We start from the raw sequence: 18,904 nt of genomic DNA on the forward strand, positions 1-18,904 counted from the left end.
TCCTTTTCCTGTCACGTGGGCCCTGGCACCAGGAAAGAAAGGACTCGTAGTCCCCATTCAGAAACCAGAAACACAGTCACTTGTGCTGTAGGATTAGTGTTGGCACTTTATAGAGCTTGTTAGGGCTTTCTCCTCCTCTCTCCACCTGGTCCCTGGTTTAGAAAATGATGGCACTTGTAGTTCCCAACCAGAAACACAGTCACCAGGGCTGCTGAACTCACGTTGGGGTTCATAGCGCCTGTTAAGGCCTTGCTACGCCCCCCGTGTAGACCCTGGTGCAGGGAAAGATGGGACTTGTAGTCCTCAGCCAGAAACACAAAAATGAGTGCTGCTGGACTCGCATTGGGGCTTTGAAGCGCTTGTGAGGACCTTCCTACTCCTCCATGTGGGCTATCGTGCAGGGAATGATAGGACTCATAAGTCCCAGCCAGAAACCAGAATTACGATCACCCATGCTGCGGGACTCATGTTTGCTCTTTATATTGATTGTTAGGGCCTTGCTCCTCCTCCAGCCACGTGGGCCCTGGTGCAGGGAATGAAGGGACTTGTAGTCCCCTGCCAGAATCCAGAAATAAACTCACCCCCCACTCACTTATCTATAATAAAAGTAAATACAGCTCAGCATCTCTCAACATGAAGGAGTTACACTGTCTGCTAGTACGCCAAAAAGCCAGCTCTAAGCCCATGTGTTACGCACATAGAACTTCACATAAGAAAGGCCCACATATTTTGCAAGGCAAATTAGATTTTCATGTGCCCTCGCTCATTCTGAGATTGTGTTATCAGGCATTGGCAACAGTCAAACGTATGACTAAAGTAAGGATAGGCAGCCAATCTTTCTCAAAATCAGCAGCGTTCCTCTGGAACAAACTTACACTCGACCTACGCCTGACAGACGACTATTTGATATTTAGGAAACAGCTGAAAACCTTTTCGTTCCCTAGATACTGACCTTCCAAATAGTACTCTTACAATTACCTGCACCGCACTCTGCTCAGTTTTAGCACTGTGATGTCCCTTTGGGATGAATGTCGCGCTATACAAATAACTATAAATACCTATAAAATACCCCTGAAGTCTCTCTGTCAAGGTCTACTTCTCACTGCTTTTACCACTCTATAATGAACCACTTTGTTTACCTTACCTCTCTTGCTACATCACCTTTTGCACTATTGTACTCTCTACATTCCCTTTCCCCTATCTCAGTCTGTCTCTCTCTTCCTCTCTATTGCACTCTAAAACCCTACCTGATTCTCTGTTCGCTTTCTCTGACTACATCTTCCTCTTTCTACCTCTCATTATCTTTCTTTCTGGCTACCCCACGTTTTTCTGTGTACATTACTTCTTGCCTTACCTACCTCACATATCTTTCTACATCATATGTCTCTACTCCTTTCTCTCTCTTCTTCACATATTTTGCTTTTGCTCTGTCTGCCCTACTCTTGTACCAAGGCCCATCCAAATTCCCTTACTCGGGAGGGTCACTGGCAACATGTAGCCTGAGAATTACACACATATAAAGAGGAGGAGAGGGACAAGGCAGGGGAAACGATATTGGAGAAAGTTATTATATTTTACCCAATTAAATGGTGAAAATAATCAGAGCAGTGCTTTGATGTTCAGTGTTGCAGCAAGAACATCAATAGGGAAGGGGGACTGATTTGTGATTACAAATATGCAGCAACTATGTAACAATTCAATTGCTATGTGCATATGTCATACTCTAATATTATGTGTTAGTCCACTAAACATGTAATAAATCACCCATAACATGCTTTTTCTACAATGAAAGTAAAACGCTGTTTAAACTGATTACCACATAAAATGGTGTTGCTGCAAGTAAAACAATCATTAGCAAAGCCAAAAGGTCATGCCTTTATGTGAGTGCTGAGTTTTGGCTTTTCCACTGTTTGTGTAGTAAAAATAAATAAAAAACATTTCAACCAATTCAAAACTGTACATTAAAATTATACATTTTAAGTTTTCAATATTTATAAATGGCACAGTTTTTTTTTCAAACATTTTCCACTTGGATAACTAAGAACTCAGCAATTTGCTACTCAGCAGTAGCACAGAAAGCGGATTTATGGCCCCAAGATAAATCTTGCACCGTGTCCCACAAATCCTTAAGATGTTACTGAATAGCTCTTTGGTAGAGAATGACCGCTGCATGAGGAGAAAGAAGCCCATTGCTCACTGATGCCTATTGCATTTATGAGTTTAGATGTCTGTGCACTTTCAGTGGAAAGATTTGCAGGGATTGTACTGCCGTCTGCATACAAAAGGTGATAAAGTGATTTTAATTTGGTTATAGAGAACAGTGATTGCATTAACAGAACGGATCAATGATTTCTACTTTTTAAAGATTTATCATCTGAGACACGTTAGTGATAGAATCCTCACCTTAGAATATCCCCAGGTGTCTGACTGGATCCAGTACTTTTTTTGTCAGCAGTACCCTTGCGCGTCGGAAGGTGGCATTGTGCGGTTCTGCGTCCGTCGCCGGGGTCGTATGCGACGAGATGACGTCACGGAGACTACTTAGGTGCCACCCATGTGCGCTGACGTCAGTTATTTCTTTTTCCACGCCAGCAAGCGAAGTTCCGGTTAGAGCACGTACCCTAGTCACTTTTTGACTAACTTTTTTGAGACTTTTGTCTCCACTTTTTTGAGTCTTTGACTCCTGGTGCCACATAGGGATGCCTGGGTTTAAATCCTGCGGGGCCTGTCGCCGTACGATGTCGGTGGCCACCCCCATGGCGTCTATCTCTACTGTCTGGAGCGCAACCATGACTCCTAGTCATGTTCCGACTGTCTGGCCATGGCTCCGAAGGCCTTGCCGGAGCGGTCCCGTAAGCTGCTGGAGGCCCAGCAGTCATCTCCGCACCGTTCGAGGTCCAGGGGTCACTCAAGGCACCGACCGCGGAGCCATCATCACCGCTCCTCCGGTTCGAAGTCTTCACACTCGGATTCGGGTAAGAGACGTCATAAGAAGAAGTCGAAGAAGCACTTACACTCTCCGACGTTCCCCCGTTGGTCTACGCATGTGGACGAAGGGGCCGGGGGGTTCCTCCCCCGCGGCTCCGTTGGAGCCTGTGAGTCCCGTGGCCTACCCACCTTATTCGGGTCTGTCAGGTGCAAGATTTTCTGGCTGCCATGGACCGCCTTTTCAGGCCTCGGGCTCCAGCCGGCGTGCCTTCAGGTCCCGCTGTCCCTCCTGAGGGCCCTCTGAAGTATTTTCCATGAATAAAACCAGGATTCAAATAGATGAATTAGAAGAAGTTTAATCCAGGAATAAAGATCTCATCCACCAACAAACCCAGCAGACATCAACTGACTCTCACAGAACATTCTTATGTACATGAAGTCACATTACTAATGACCTAATAAGATTCTATTAAAGCTGCAGTTTTAAAAAAGCTGCAGAGCTAATTATCACACATCTCCTTCCCTCCGAAAAACAAAATTGAAATAGTATAATAAGTAAAAACTAGACTATACAGAAATTATACAAAGTCAGAAAGATAAGAAGGCTTCTTAGACACACGCTCCGAAGATCTAATATTTCCAGAACTTGTTGCTTTGCTTTTGTTCACAATTTTCTCTTTGGAATCCAAGAATCCACCATCTTGCAATTTTTTCCGGATAACAACAATTCGATTTAAATTCCATATGCGATGGTCTTGAGTTTGTACAGCATTGTTCAAAATTTTGATCACTTTAATGGGTTTCATAAACTTTGTTTCTGAGCTACTCACTATGCCAGGACGTTTGACCATGACTATATCACCAATACAGACAACAGTTTTTTTAACACTATTTCTAACATCAAAATAAGTTTTTCTATGTTCAGCTTTATTCAATTCGTTTTTAACTATGTCATCTTTGTTGCACACACATTCTTTACCCTTCAACATTTCATGCTTATTAACCCAATAAGGTTCCACCTGTGTGTTGGGAATTCTCCCACGAAACAACAAAAATGGAGTCTTTCCAGTTGTAGTATGAGGAGTGTATCTGTATTCTTCTATCTTTTCCACAACACATTTTTTCCAATCAGATGACAAATTTTTTGCTAAACTAATAGTATCTTTAATCACTTTGTTGAATCTCTCGACCATACCATTGGCCTCAGGGTGGTAAAGAGAACACGTTTTATGTTTAATGCCTTTAGAAGACAAATACTGCTCCATTTCTTTGGAGACAAATTGTACCCCATTATCTGATAAAATGGTTGCAGGAAAACCTTCTTTATAAAATAATTCACTCAAGCATTGAATAATCTTACCTGAATCAGTTCCTGACAAAAAGAAAATTTCTGGCCATCTTGAATACATATCAATGACTACCAGTATGAATATTTGAGAATCTTTATGTTGAATAGGACCCACCAAATCCAGAGCTATATCCTGCCAAGGACCATTGGGTCTTTTCCTTAAAAACATGGGTTGCGTGTGTGTACTATAAGACTTGTCGCTAACATTACAGTGTATACAATCCCTAATTACTCTTTCCACCATTTTATCCATGCCTGGCCACCAATAAGACATGCGAAGCCTCTCTTTGCTTTTGGATAAACCTGAATGAGCAACATGAACCAAATCTATCAAATCTTTCCTAAGACTAGATGGAGGAATTAACCTGGTTCCACGAAACAATAAATTGCTATCAACAGATAATTCATTGCGTACTATCCAAAAAGGCTTAGTTGAAGAAGAACCATCCTTGCTACTTGTCCAACCATTTTTTATCAAGGACATTACCTCACATAATGTACTATCATTTCCTAATTCCTCAGACCATTTCTTCTCTGACAAAAATTCGTAATCAACAGAACAAACCAATTCATCATCTAACTCTAAATGATCTTCACTATCCACATCACTCTTAGAAACCAGACGTGAAAGAACATCTGCTATACCGTTATCAACACCAGGAATGTATTGAACACCAAAGCTATATTCTTGTAAGCCAATAATCCACTTCAATATTCTCCCAGACACCAGATCCAATCCTTTCTTACTAAAAATTTCCACTAAGGGTTTGTGATCTGTGTGGACATCAAAAACCAAACCCCAAAGAAATTTCTTGAGTTTTCTTACTGCCCAGAACACAGCCAAAGCCTCCCTCTCTACAACAGAATAACGAGTTTCAGCATCTTTCAAACTTCTAGACAAAAACATTATGGTTTGCATACCGTCAGGGCCATTTTGTTTCAATACAGCACCTAACCCCTTTTCACTTGCATCGGTAACCAATACAGACTTAATCTTTGGATTGAAACTTTTTAGTGCAGGAGCCTTGTTTAACCTTCGCTTAATTTCGATGAATTCACTCTCACACTGATCTGACCAATGAAATTCCACACCTTTCCTCAACAAACACCTCATGTTTACTGTTAACTCAGCAAAGCCTTTTATAAATTTTGTATAATATTCAATCAACCCAAAAAGCTTCATGAGTTCAGTTTTATTCTCTGGTGCCACCATTTTGTTTATAGTGTCTACTAATTCAGGTTTAGGCTTCACACCTTCACCAGAAATATTATGCCCTAAGTAGTTTATAGAGTCAGATCTGAATTTACATTTGCTTGCCTTTATTGTGAGATTGTGTTTGCTAAATCTTTCCAACACCATATTCAGGGTGACATCATGATCAGATACATTTTCTGCAAAAATCAACACATCATCCTGATATATGCAAACACTGGGAATGTCTTTTAAAACTTTTTCCATCACCCGTTGAGATACAGAAGAAGCAGATACTAATCCAAATGGCATCCTCTTGAATCTATATGTGCCAAAAGGTGTAATAAATGACGTAAGATCTCTGCAAGACTCCTCTAGTTCAATCTGGTGATATGCAGAAGTAAGATCTATTGTACTAAAAACTCTGGCATTTCCTAACAATACTAATAACTCAGCAATATTAGGCAGACGGTATCTATCGACGATTACACACTTATTGAGTTGCCTGAGGTCGATGCATAGACGCAAATCACCATTAGGTTTTCGGGCTGCGACCACTGGAGCCATCCATTCACAACCTTCTATTTCCTCTATTATACCATTTTGCATGAGTTTCTCAATTTCTTTCTTCATATCTTCTTTTACTGCTAAAGGTACACTCCGGACTTTACAACTCACTGGAATGGAATTATTCTTAACACGTATCTTGTGTTGATAACCTTTGAGACACCCAAGGGTTTCTTTAAATACATTAGGAAATTTTGTTTTTAATTCACAAGAAAATTTGTCTTCCAACTGCAACGGTTTTACTCCAACTGATTTTCCTTCCCCATCTAAAACACTAAGAACATTATCTCTCAATTGAATGCAAGGATTGGCATTGGGGTCTAAAATTACACCTAAGTCACCCTGATGTATCCAGCTGATAATGCTGTCACCCTTTCTTGAGACATATACTTTTCCAGACACTAGTCTAGATTTATATTCTATAAGGCCTATAAAGTAACCATGCAACTTTATAGGTTTTTTATCATACCCTAAAGGAATGATGTCAGGTTTGAAAAGAGACACTTTCCCTTTTAATTTCTTATTGAAAAATTCATCAGAAACAATTGTAATTTTTGCACCAGAGTCAAACAATACTTTGGTCTTTTTTTTCTCAACAGATATTTCATCAATAGGATCAGCTCTTTTACGCGGGCTTTCCCCACCATCGCCAATGGTTTGACCACTTCAATATCACAGTCAGATCCTGAAGAAGTTCTCTCAAAAATTTCTACTTCTTTCACTTTAGATCTACCTTTTGTTTTGCATAAAGCAGTGACATGACCTTTTAATTTACACTTACCACAGGTTTGTTTCAGAGCTGGACATTTTTTATCATTGGCCAGATGACCAGGTTTTCCACATCTAAAACATTTAATTTCATATCCACTCTTTTTTGAATCTGTCCTGGTAGGATCTTTAACATATTTATCACTTTTAGATCTTACTACTTGAACCTTATTCTCTTTCTCAGTACTTTTTTTTATTATAGCCACACACTTAAGAGAATGCTCTATTCGCTTGGCAACAGATAAAACCTCATCAAGAGAAGGCTCATCTTTTAGCCATAGCTCATCTCAAACCTTTTCTATTCCACATCCAAACATAAATTGATCACGAATGCGTTCATCAATTAAAGCCCCAAATTTGCAAGAAGATGCAAGTTTTCTTAAGCGAGTTACATAAGATTCAATACTTTCTTCATCATTTTGCATGCATTTGGTGAATTGGTACCTTTCAAGAATAGTACTTACTTTGGGTAAGAAATGTAAATCCAATTTCCTTATACTAATTTCATATTCATTTAAACCATTTGCTTCTGAAGGAGGAAGGTCAGGCAAATCGTCAAAGACGTCTTGGCCTTCAGATCCCAAACAGTGTAGCAATAAAGAACATTTTCTCTCAGCACTGAGATTAGTCCCACAAACTTTAGCATAGCGTTCAAAAACCACTTTCCATTTTTTCCATCTAATTGGAGGTTCACCAGGACAAGATAAAAAAAACGGTGCAGCTGTAACATTTTGCATTGTTGAAAAACACTATAAATCTATGGGAAAATATATATATATATATATATATAACAATCTCTGAGAATGCTCATATAATAATAAATATGTATGTGTGAAAATGTAGGGATTACATATCAACCAATCAAAATGATAATAAGTATGGACCAATCAGATGCGATTTTCAGGATCCAATTAAATTGGTTCTTTCAAATTTCACTGAAAAGGGTTTGATTGAGCTGGAGAAACTCTTGCTTCTAAAAGTGCTTCAGGTAATTACTTTTTTTTTTTTTTTTTTTTTTACCGTCCTAAGAAGGTTGTATTATTAGGCAAAATGAGTTAAATTAATAGTTGTTAGATGTCAAGGGTGGGAGGTAGCTGCTTCACGTTTCCTTAGCGTTGGAAAAAAAAACGAACGTTCATTAATGGTTTATACACGATCTTTTGTAGACTGTTGCTCACTCTTTGCTGCGCACGTCTTTTGTGAAGACAGGTCCACGCGGCGCTCTGACGAATGGAATGTTATTTTATGATTGAAGCACCTCACGCTTGGCAACACGCGCTGGACATCGGCTCATTAACAGAGCGCACGCACGAGCTCTCCGTGCAAGAGAATGTTTACTTTCAATTAGGAGTTTGAGACTGGCTGCTTGCTCGCGTCAAAACTGTTAATCACTGCTCGTAGGAAAAACTGTGAAAAGCTTGACAGTGTAAAGTAAAGTCTTGCGCACGCAGATATATTTGCGCTCATCAAAGTTTATTTTATTTGTGTATTTCCAACAATTCAGCTGTTTTACGCTTGAATGTACGTGTAAAGTAAAGTCTTGCGCATGCAGATATACTCGCGCTCATCAAAGTTTATTTTATTCGTGTATTTCCAACAATTCAGCTGTTTTACGCTTGAATGCACGCCTGGCTGCACGGTTCGCCTGTTTTACATTTGACTGTATGCCAGGCTGCACGCGTTATAATCTCCTTGCAATTTAGCTGCTCAACGCTTGACAACACGCATTACAGATTTCCTCGCGCTGGTGCCAATGTTTATTATTTTTGAAAACTGCACCCTAGGTTGTTCGCGCTTGGTTAAGTAGCTAATTAGGTTCCTTCACGCTCGACTGCTGGCGCTTGATGTTATGGAAGTCATGGAAGCGTGGGATAGGCGAATTTAAACAAAGCTTTGCGCAATGGGAGATAAGCTGAATAAATAGAAGTAATAGTATTACTCACAAGTCAAATATACACGATGATGGAAGTTCTTGATGATGACAGATGTCAGTTAAGTGAGGGTTGACAAAAGGTTAATTCTTCTCCTCATAAAGATTTTTGTGTTGAGATCTGTTCCTGGGAGGGTTCCAAGCCGACTACGCTAGTGAAGTATTTTTCCATGAATAAAACCAGGATTCAAATAGATGAATTAGAAGAAGTTTAATCCAGGAATAAAGATCTCATCCACCAACAAACCCAGCAGACATCAACTGACTCTCACAGAACATTCTTATGTACATGAAGTCACATTACTAATGACCTAATAAGATTCTATTAAAGCTGCAGTGTTAAATAAGCTGCAGAGCTAATTATCACACCCTCCCTTGCCACTGCACTACATACCTCTTGGGCCGTTACTCTTACGATGTCTGGGACACGGTTGCACAGACGCTGCCTCAGTGTCAGGAGGAAATTGAGGTGGTGCTTTTGCAAACTGTGGCTGAGGGGAAGGATTCAGCAAAGTTCTCCACCTGGTGTAGACTGGACACCGCGAACCTCAGTGCGGCCGCAAACGTGGTTCCCGCCGCAGCGGAACAGGGGGCCAGCATGTGGGTCAGTCCACCTCCGCTCTCGCTGCACCCCCTCAAAACCTTCCTAGTCTTAGCTTTGGGGTACACCCCAAGCCAGTGGGAGGCAGGATTTGCCATCACCTACCCCACTTGCGTTCTGTCACTTCGGACAGGTGGGTGCTGCAAATCGTCCGAAGGGGCTACTCCCTCCTCTTTGACTCTGCCTCCCCAGCCATGCCACCTCAGTTCCACCGCATGTCGGGGGATCACTTTGCGCTTCTCCAACAGAAAATCCTGGCCCTCTTGGCCAAGGGGGCCATCGAGCGTGTTCCTGGGCCAGAAGTAGGGCATGGTTGTTATTCCCACTACTTACTGGTCCCCAAGAAGGAGAAATGGGGCCTGCGCCCCATCTTGGACCTCAGGAATATCAATCGCTTCCTCCGGAAGGGGAAGTTCAAGATGTTGACTCTGGCTCAGGTCTTGGCTGCCCGCAACCCTGGAGACTGTATAGTAGTGTTGGACTTGCATGACGCATATTTTCATATCCCCGTCCTGCCGGCCCACCGGCGTTACCTGCGGTTCACAGTAGGCCAAGAGCACTTTCAGTTTGCCGTGCTCCCCTTCGGCCTTATCAGTGCTCCAAAAGTGATGGCGGTGGTCGCAGCTCATCTGTGCAGATCAGGGGTTCCAATCTTCCTCTATCTCGACAACTGGTTGTTGAAGGCAGGCTCACCCCAGGCAGTCGTCTCCCACCTCCAGACTACGGCTGACCTCCTGCATTTGCTGGGGTTCACCATCAACGTGCTGAAGTCGCACCTGAGTCCCTCTCAGAAGTTCACCTTCATCGGAGCGGTTCTGGATTCGACACAGTTTCGGGTTTATCCTCCCGAACAGCGAGTCCGGGATTTTCAGGCTATGATTCCGATCTTTCAGCCTCTATCCCTGGTTTCAGTCAGGATGACCCTCTGGCTCCTGGGCCTGATGGCCTCCTGCATCCTGCTAGTGCAACATGCCAGATGGTATATGCGGGCTCTGCAGTGGGACCTGAAGTTCCAGTGGGCCCAGCATCAGGGCAACCTGTCCGATCATGTCCAGATCTCGGAGGGCACTGCACGACAATTGCAGTGGTTGGGTCAATGGCAGATACCTCTCCCTTCCCCAACCAGAGCACACAGTGGTGACGGATGCGACCCTTCTGGGATGGGGCGGCCACTTGAGAGAGGCGGAGATCACAGGCCTCTGGTCTCCGGCGGAGTCCCGGCTCCATGTCTACCTTTTGGAGCTTCGGGTGATCGACTTGCACTGAAGGCATTCCTTCCCTCTGTCCGGGGAAGTGTAGTGCAGGTGTTCACGGACAACACCACCACCATGTGGTACTGCAACCAACAGGGCGGGGTGGGGTCGTGGACCCTATATCAGGAGGCTCTGCGCCTCTGGACATGGCTGGAACATCAAGGCATTACCTTGGTGATTCAACACCTTGCAGGGTCTCTGAATGCCAGGGCAGACAAACTCAGCCGCCGGTGCATGATGGATCACAAATGGCGTCTGAACTCGGAGTTGGGGCACGGTCTCTTTCTGCAGTGGGGAGAGCCTTGGTTAGATCTATTTGCCAACGAAGAGAATGCGCAATGTCATTGGTTCTATGCGTTGGAATTTCCAAGGCGGCACTCGCTCGGCAACGCTTTTCGGCGCGAGTGGAGCTGCGGTCTGTTGTACGCCTTTCCGCCTATACCACTTCTGCCCAGAATGCTGAAGAAGATTGGGCGCGACCAGGCCCAAGTCATACTGGTGGCTCCAGATTGGGCACGAAGATACAGGTATCCTGAGCTATCAGAATGGTGATCGGTCCCCCGATCCGACTGCCTCTTTGGGAGGATATTCTGTCGCAGCAGCAGGGGATGGTCCTCCACCCGAACCTGTCCAGCCTCCATCTCCATGCGTGGAGATTGAGCAGCAACAATTGACAGCTGTCGACCTTCCTCCCGAAGTCAATCATTCTGGCAGCCAGGCGTCCCTCCACTAAGACGGTATACGCCTGTAGGTGGAATAAATGTGTAGCACGGTGCACAGCAAAGGCTGTGGATCCCCTTTCTGCCCCTCTTTCCGAGGTCCTTCTGTTCCTTCTCTCTTTGGCCCAGCAGGGATCTGCTCTGGGCACTATCAAAGGTTATCTTTCAACCATTTCCGCCTTTCACGGCTTCCAGATCAGCCTTCTCTATTTAAGTCCCCGGTTGTTAATCGCTTCCTCAAAGGCATTACACACACGTTTCCTCCAGTGCATTTCATAAGGCGACTTAAATCTTGTTTTGACCTATCTGATGTGCGCTCCCTATGAGCCCCTTAATTACTGTCCCTTAGGTCTTCTCACTCTTAAGACGGCTTTCCTAGTAACTATTACCTCTGCCTGAAGAGTGAGTGAGCTCCGGGCTCTTTCTTCTAAACCTCCTTTTCTATCTGTTCATCCAGACAAGGTGGTTTTGAGGACTTGTCCTTCTTTCTTGCCAAAGGTTGTCACGCCCTTCCACATCGGGCAGACCATCACTTTGCCCACCTTTTTTCTGCCTCTGCATCCTTCAAAAGAGGAAGAGAGGCTCCACCGTCTAGACCCAAAACATGTGCTCTCGTTCTATCTGAAGCGCACACAATAGTTCCGGGTGGATGACCAACTTTTTGTTGGCTACGTGGGCACCAAAAAAGGTCGGGCCGTGCACAAACAAACCATCTCTCGGTGGGTCGTTCTGTACATCAAAGCATGTTACTCATTGGCTAAGAAGGAGTCTCCTGTAGGGCTGCATGCCCATTCTACCAGGGCAACAGCAGCCACTACTGCCTTGGGACGCAGCGTTCCTTTGCAGGATATTTGTCAAGCAGCTTCATGGGCCTCGCTGCACACGTTTACCAAGCATTACTGCCTTGACAGTCAAGTCCGGAGAGACGGCTTCTTTGGCCATTCTGTTCTCCGTGACTTTCTAGTGTAATCTTGTTCGCAGACCCACCACCGGAGCTGGTATTGCTGGGGTATCTATTCTAAGGTAAGGAATCTATCACTAACGTGTCTCTTTCAGATGCACAAGTTACTACTTGTGTAATGATATATCTGTAAGAGACATTAGTTAGTGATAGATTCCTTACCACCCCACCCATCCTCCCCGTTCTGCAAACTGATTTCTAGGGTTAAGGTCATCCCTTTCAGGGCCCTAGTTTCATGGCACCAGTGGCCAGTTTCTTGCATGGCTCTGCGCTCCTGGCACGGAGAGTCGTGTACAGAACTGATGTCAGCCTCCATGAGTGGTGCCTAAGTAGTCTCAGTGACAACATCTTGACGCCAGCGACAGACGTGGTGCCGCACGACACCACCTTCCGACGCGATAGGGGTACTGCGGATGAAAACTATCCGTATCCAGTCTGACGCCTGGGGATATTCTAAGGTAAGGAATCTATCACTAACTAATGTCTCTTACAGATATATCGTTACACAAGTAGTAACTTGTGCGTTAGGGATTGAGAATTTATGTGCCTACGCAGGGAATGGTTTTCTGTATCATGCACACTGCAAGTGGCTTGCGCTGATGTTGCCCTTGGGCTTTGGAGCCACGCAAGGTGAGATGGGCACCATGTCCTGTGCTGAAGGCTATGTGTTGGTTGTATAATTCCAATACATGGCAAAAGCTTGCAGAGTGTTTGCCACATGTTGTACGGACTATAAGTGTTGGTTTAGTGTCTATCAAACAAGCGAATAGCAGGCTTACCTACTCCATCACTGCCAGCTGCCAGGTCTTCAAGGGCGGAGCAATACATCAGTTGCTCTTATCTAGCTCAGTCACTCCCTCACTTATCGTTAATGAAAATTCCAGAAGATTATTGGATTAGAGGCAAGTTAGGAAAGTATGTAGCGTTCTCTAATTGTACCATAATTTGATCACTACTATCAGATGTGTGGAACTTTGTGTTCTTTAATGTATGTGTGTTACTAGCCCAGTTGCCTTAGGTAGATGTTTGTGCATCAAATATTAATGCCACTGCTTCCTTGAAAAAAACCACAATGCCTATCGGCTGTGTCCACGCTTGTTACTCTATCCAAAACACAATATAAAGTTAATACAGATCAACCGTTTTTACACAGCAGTCATCCTATATACATACTATGTCCTAAAGACTTGCTCCTCTTCAGACATTATGATTCCATTAATTTGGAAGTCAACTCTGATCACATATTTGATCTGCCAGAATGAATGGCAGAAGCACAACATTCTCATGTCTGCTATCCAGTCATAAGGAGAAGTGACTAGCATGAGCTTAGATAGAAATGCAAAGCTTGGACCACTGAATGAAAGATGACAGGCGATACCTGCTTCAATTAAGATGGTGGGACTGAGTTTGGAAGGTTACAATATTGCATGGACTGATTGTTTCTAATGTAAAAATGGATTTCATTCCATTTAACTGCAACATGTCCCACTGTGGTAGTAGTACTGTGGGTCAAGTGGATTCAAGCCTCAAACCTTGACCCTGTCCTGAGAGGTGAACATCCATTTTTTGTTGCATTGACGTAGGGAAGGGTCACTCATTAACGCAAGCCTTGGCAACAGCTATTCACACATTGTGGTAGCCTTGCTAACATTTCAATGTTAAATTTGTATTGATTGTAGCATTTGTTCCCAAATTTTATCTGACGCTAGACTTTCGAAAAACATATTCCTTCCGGCACACCCTAAATACAAACAGTTGATTATACAACCCACAATACTTTAGGAGTGCTTACTGTGATCTGCATCTCCGGATATCCCAAAACAGCTAGTCCCACCTCAACCTATAATGGCGCTCCAATTGCCCCTTTCAGTGGAGCGATCAGTAGACAATATTTAAACGTTTAAAAGTATCTTAGATAATCCAGCAATGTAATATGTATATAGCTTTGTGAGTGTATAGATAGTCACTGTTTCAACCTTTTTTTATAGCACCTGAAATACCAAAGCCTGAGGATCTTTCGACAACTACCACAGCCCTTCCTGAAAAAGATCTCAAAGTGGAAAACAACCTACAAGGTAAGTACAAAAAGATAATTTGTGTTGAAATATACTGTTGAAGATATTATATACACAAAACAACACAGCTTTTATTTTTTTTAAAAAACAATACGTATCATGAGATGAAAAACATCCACCTTATTCACTTATTACACATTTATAATGTTATGTTTTGTATGGCCCTGACTGTTTTCAACTGCTATGCAAGCGCAGAGGAGTAATGGGGTAGCAATAGATAGCATGGCCTTCACCTCCCAAAGTGAAAATAAAGTACCTGGCCACCTGCCACCCACCCTGAGCACCCTCGGTACCTTCACTTCCTTCCCAAGCTGTGCTGTCTACTCTGAATGAGAGTCAGGTCCGGACTGAGAACCACAACCGGCCCTGGCAAAGTGCTTGGCTGCCCCCCTTGCTCTTTGCCGGGGGCGGTTTTCGGCGATTTTGGTACAGGGCCGATTTTGCAAAAACGCCCCTGTAAGAAAAACGGCCCCAGGGGCCCAAAACCTGCCCCACCCGTGCAGCGCACCAGGGGATTGCCCGGTGCCTGCTATGGCCAGTCCGGCCCTGATGAGAGAAGAGCGGCAGCGCTGTCAGAGCAGTTTGGAATTCCATTATAAGGTAGTAACAGTGGGGAACAACTTTTATTTTCCATATTGCCTTGTCATACAAGTGAATAATCAGATTTAGAATCTGGTATTCATAATAGTGGCTCCCTGTGAGAGCTATACATATCGAGTAGGCAAATATGCGTTGAGAATGCAGTTAAGGAAGAAGCATTGTAGATGATATTGCCACTTCGAAAATAGTACTTTAAGAATGTGTTCTCAAATCCAAGTTAAAAAAATTATTGAATGGCGTAGCTTCGATTATGACTTGAGGTGGAGTGAATTCAGCTCCTTGTGCAAACAGGAGTTTGTGCAGGGATTGGAATTCTGAATGATATGTAAATTACTGCACTGTCCGGCAAATTTCCCCAGGAAAATTTCAAGGTATCAAACCTGTCGACTTTTAGGGTGGATAAAATGTGCAATAAATTCTGATACATATGAAATTTAGCATAGAAAGAGCTGATGTTATCTGTAATACTTCATAGACTCTAGAGTAAAGCTCATAATAAGAGGTATTTACCAAATTTTGTAAATACTGGACCCTCGGGCGTGAGTGTTTACTGGATTTGTTAAATACGTCCTCCATTACCTTCTACCTCATAATCAGGGTCTATGTGTCCTCTGCAATGTTATAATGTTTATACTTTTTGTTCCAAAGACTGATTCCCACCACTTGAGATGCCATCAGGTCCTATTCAGTGAGAACCACTGAAGACAATGACACTTTTGATATGCTTTATTTCTATTGTCTGTGATGTAACAGTAACTTGTGAATCATGGCGAACACCAACAACAAATGATAAGGTTCTGGTTAAATATTGTACTTTATTGAAACTTATAGAGCACACTATACTCAGAGGTGTCAAAGCGCTAGCGGACAGCGCCCAATACCAAACAACAATCATGCAAGTCCCAATTCCTAAGGGAGCTGGAGAGAGAAGAGCCATGTTTTTAGCAGTTTTTTGAATGGGACAAAAGAGTCAGGTTCCGAGATATGGGTGGATTGGGTATTCTACAGTTTGGCAGCAGCCACTGAGATGAACCAACCACCCCATCTGGCCTTATGGAATCCGGGAACCATCACGTGCTTGTGAAAACAGGATCTGAGAAGCCTACTCAGGGAGTACCAATGAAACAGTGAGTTGAGTTTTCTGGAGTCTTTATGATGCAGAGCTAGAAAGACCATGCAGAGAACCATAAAAATAATCCTTTTTTTTACTGGAAGCCAGAGACTGAGGGCCTCCACATCAAATGACTCTGAGCAGGTGGGGCTCCTGCTTGTACCACCAGCTGTTGTGGGTCCTGCACCGACTCGCCCGGGGACACATTATATTTATGCCAATACCATCCTTGATCGGCGCGGCACCTCAATTCCAGAAATGCCCTGTGAGTGTGTAAAATCCCTGGGCCCTCTCACCTGTGTGATCCGGTCTGTGCTCCCTTCATCTGCTTACCTCATTCTGGCACCATTGGATGTATTATCGGCACTTCTAACCCTCTTGCCCGAGACCTACCCTGCGGCCTAGCTGTGTCTTTGGCCTCCCTGTGAAGGCTGGGCTGCATTTCCATTTTCCAACATTATTGTGTACCCGGAGTGTCAGCGCTGGTATCCCCATGCAGCATTCCTCAATATCATATCTACAGCTACTGCCACTCCTACTCCTGCCTCTGTTGGGCTTCATTGGCCCCCCTGTTCTCGAACTGCCGATGTATAGGATCAATATTTGCACCTGTGGTCTTGTGGGCACTATCTCTTGATATGAGCGGTACCCAGGACATTACTGACTGGTCACCATCCTCATTGCTCCTAGTTGGTGACTGTGCCCATTTGTCTCTCTGCCCTCCTCCTTCCTCACTGATCGCTATTGTTTCTTTGGGATATAGTGCTTAGCGGCGCATACCTATTGACTATTAATTGTACACTGCTGACTATCGTTCTTTGCTGGGCTAGCACAAAGTTCTCGAAGTCCTAGCCTAGCTGGAGAGGGCCACATACTCATACCTGGGGGTGCCAACGTGCCTATCAACCCCCTTTTCCTCACTTAATCCTTTTCTTAATGATGGGCTGTGGAGACCCCAAGCAGCGTAAATTGATCTTTGAGCAATCTAAAGCTCCCCGCCGCCAGAGCATCCACTCTGATGAGCTGGTGGACAGAGAGTTGAACTCCGATCCTGTGGATTGGACTGCGGCCATCATGGCAGCGCTTCGAGTTGGGTTCCGCTCTTTCGACGGCCGATATGATGCCCTCACCAGTGGCATTGATTGCATGGGTGAACTCCTAGTTCGACAAACCACCAGGCTTGATGGCGCCAAGAAGCGTATCTCTGGTTTGGAGGATAATGCGGATTCCATGCAGCGACAGCTGGAAAAGCTGGAATATCTCTTGAAAACTGTGGCTATCAGAAACGAAGCATTGGAGGCGAGGTCCAGAAGAAACAATATTCGTATATTAGGAATTGCTGAGACAACAAAGATGGGGCTGCCCACTGCTTATGTGGAACAGCTCCTCTCGAACATTTTTGATTGCAATATTTTCACATATGCCATTGCAGTGGAGCGAGCACACCACAGCCTTGGCCCACCTCCCCCAGTGGTGGCACCTCTGAGGCCCCTCCTTGCACACCCGCTCAACTATCAAGATCGATACCCTGTTTTTCACCTGGTCCGTGAACGTGGCCCTTTAAACTATCAAGGGTCTCCTATTTCATTCTTCCCAGATTTTATCATCGTTGTCTAGGATGCCTGGTGAAACTGCTCAGGCGTCAAGAATACGCCACGCAGGCTGGGCCTTAAATACGCATTGCTCTACCTTGCCAGACTGTGGGTTGAGATCAATGGAAAGGCTTGTTTCTTTGATTCCCTGGCGGAGGTGATCAGACTTTTGTAAACAGCATACCGCCTCAGGATCTATGTCTAGACACTGTACTCCAGATCGCTCTGGCTCCTTCACCCACTGTTGAGCGTGATCCTCCTTGATCATTAGTGTCTCTCCCATCTTATCTCCTCTGGGCTGGTCATCCTATAACTGCTCTCCACTTCTACTGCTTTAGCTGAGTGAGTGGAAATGGCACTGTTGATATCCAAATTGTATTCTTGATGCCTATGATCAATGTCATTGTTATAGTTTAATTGTGATCCACATTCCCTTACAGGAAGTTCAGACTATGTGGTCCACATGGACCGAGGCGTTGTCTCCCCCTTGGTGTACAACTCCATTCTTTACGGGGTTGCTTAGTTGTTCATTCTTCATGTTGGGAATTCGCTGGATGATATGTTGTTCAGTATAGGAGTGGAGAGGGGTTTTGCATTTTTTAGTTTTTTTTCTTTATTTTATATTCCACATCGCATTCACCGCTTGCAGTTTATTTACATAGTGCATTTGTCTCTAAAATCTTGTGTTCAATGTCAATTCTTAGGAAAGGGAAGAAGGTGGATGACATACCCTTCCTCACATGGAATATCTGTGTTAATCATAACCCCCGTAAGGGTAAGCGAGTCCTCTCCTATATCACGCGACACCGGGTTAAAATAGCTTTAGTTCAGGCGTCACATCTCCCGTCTTGGACCTCACATATGTTCGCATCCTCCTGGGGTACACTCAGATATTTCTCTTGTTACAGCTCCTATTCTAGGGAGGGTATGTATCCTTATGCATAAGAGCGTACCCTTCTCTCCACTCACCAGCCACACGGATCAGGAGGGTCCATATGTTTTGTTGACTGGTATCTTGGTGGGCAAACTTGTGACAGTTCTCAATATTTATGACCCAAAAACCAACTCACCCAAGTTCTTTCATTCCATCTCTGCTCTATTGGCCCGTGTGGAAGCAGAATGATTTAATCTTGGATGGAGACTCCAAAACTATGTTGGACCCAACACTTGACTCCACTTGTACACAGCCGAGTAGCAAACCTCTCACTCAGGAGACTCTTTGTCATATTGTGGACACATACGCGCTTAGGGATATCTCG

The 18,904-nt window shown here is 44.0% G+C and overlaps 1 protein-coding gene across 13 annotated transcripts in view; it reads left to right on the plus strand.

Moving 5' to 3' along the window:
• Nucleotides 1–18,904, plus strand: part of LOC144763708 (uncharacterized) — a 2,434,724-nt gene that overhangs the window by 1,320,107 nt on the left and 1,095,713 nt on the right. For all 13 annotated transcript variants that reach the window (XM_078649561.1, XM_078649562.1, XM_078649564.1 and 10 more), the window contains one exon: nt 14,256–14,342. In XM_078649561.1, the coding sequence (XP_078505687.1) occupies nt 14,256–14,342 (87 nt within the window). The remainder of the gene's footprint in view (nt 1–14,255; nt 14,343–18,904) is intronic.

Source organism: Lissotriton helveticus, chromosome 6 (assembly GCF_964261635.1).
Source record: "Lissotriton helveticus chromosome 6, aLisHel1.1, whole genome shotgun sequence".
Classification (NCBI taxonomy): Eukaryota; Metazoa; Chordata; class Amphibia; order Caudata; family Salamandridae; genus Lissotriton; species Lissotriton helveticus.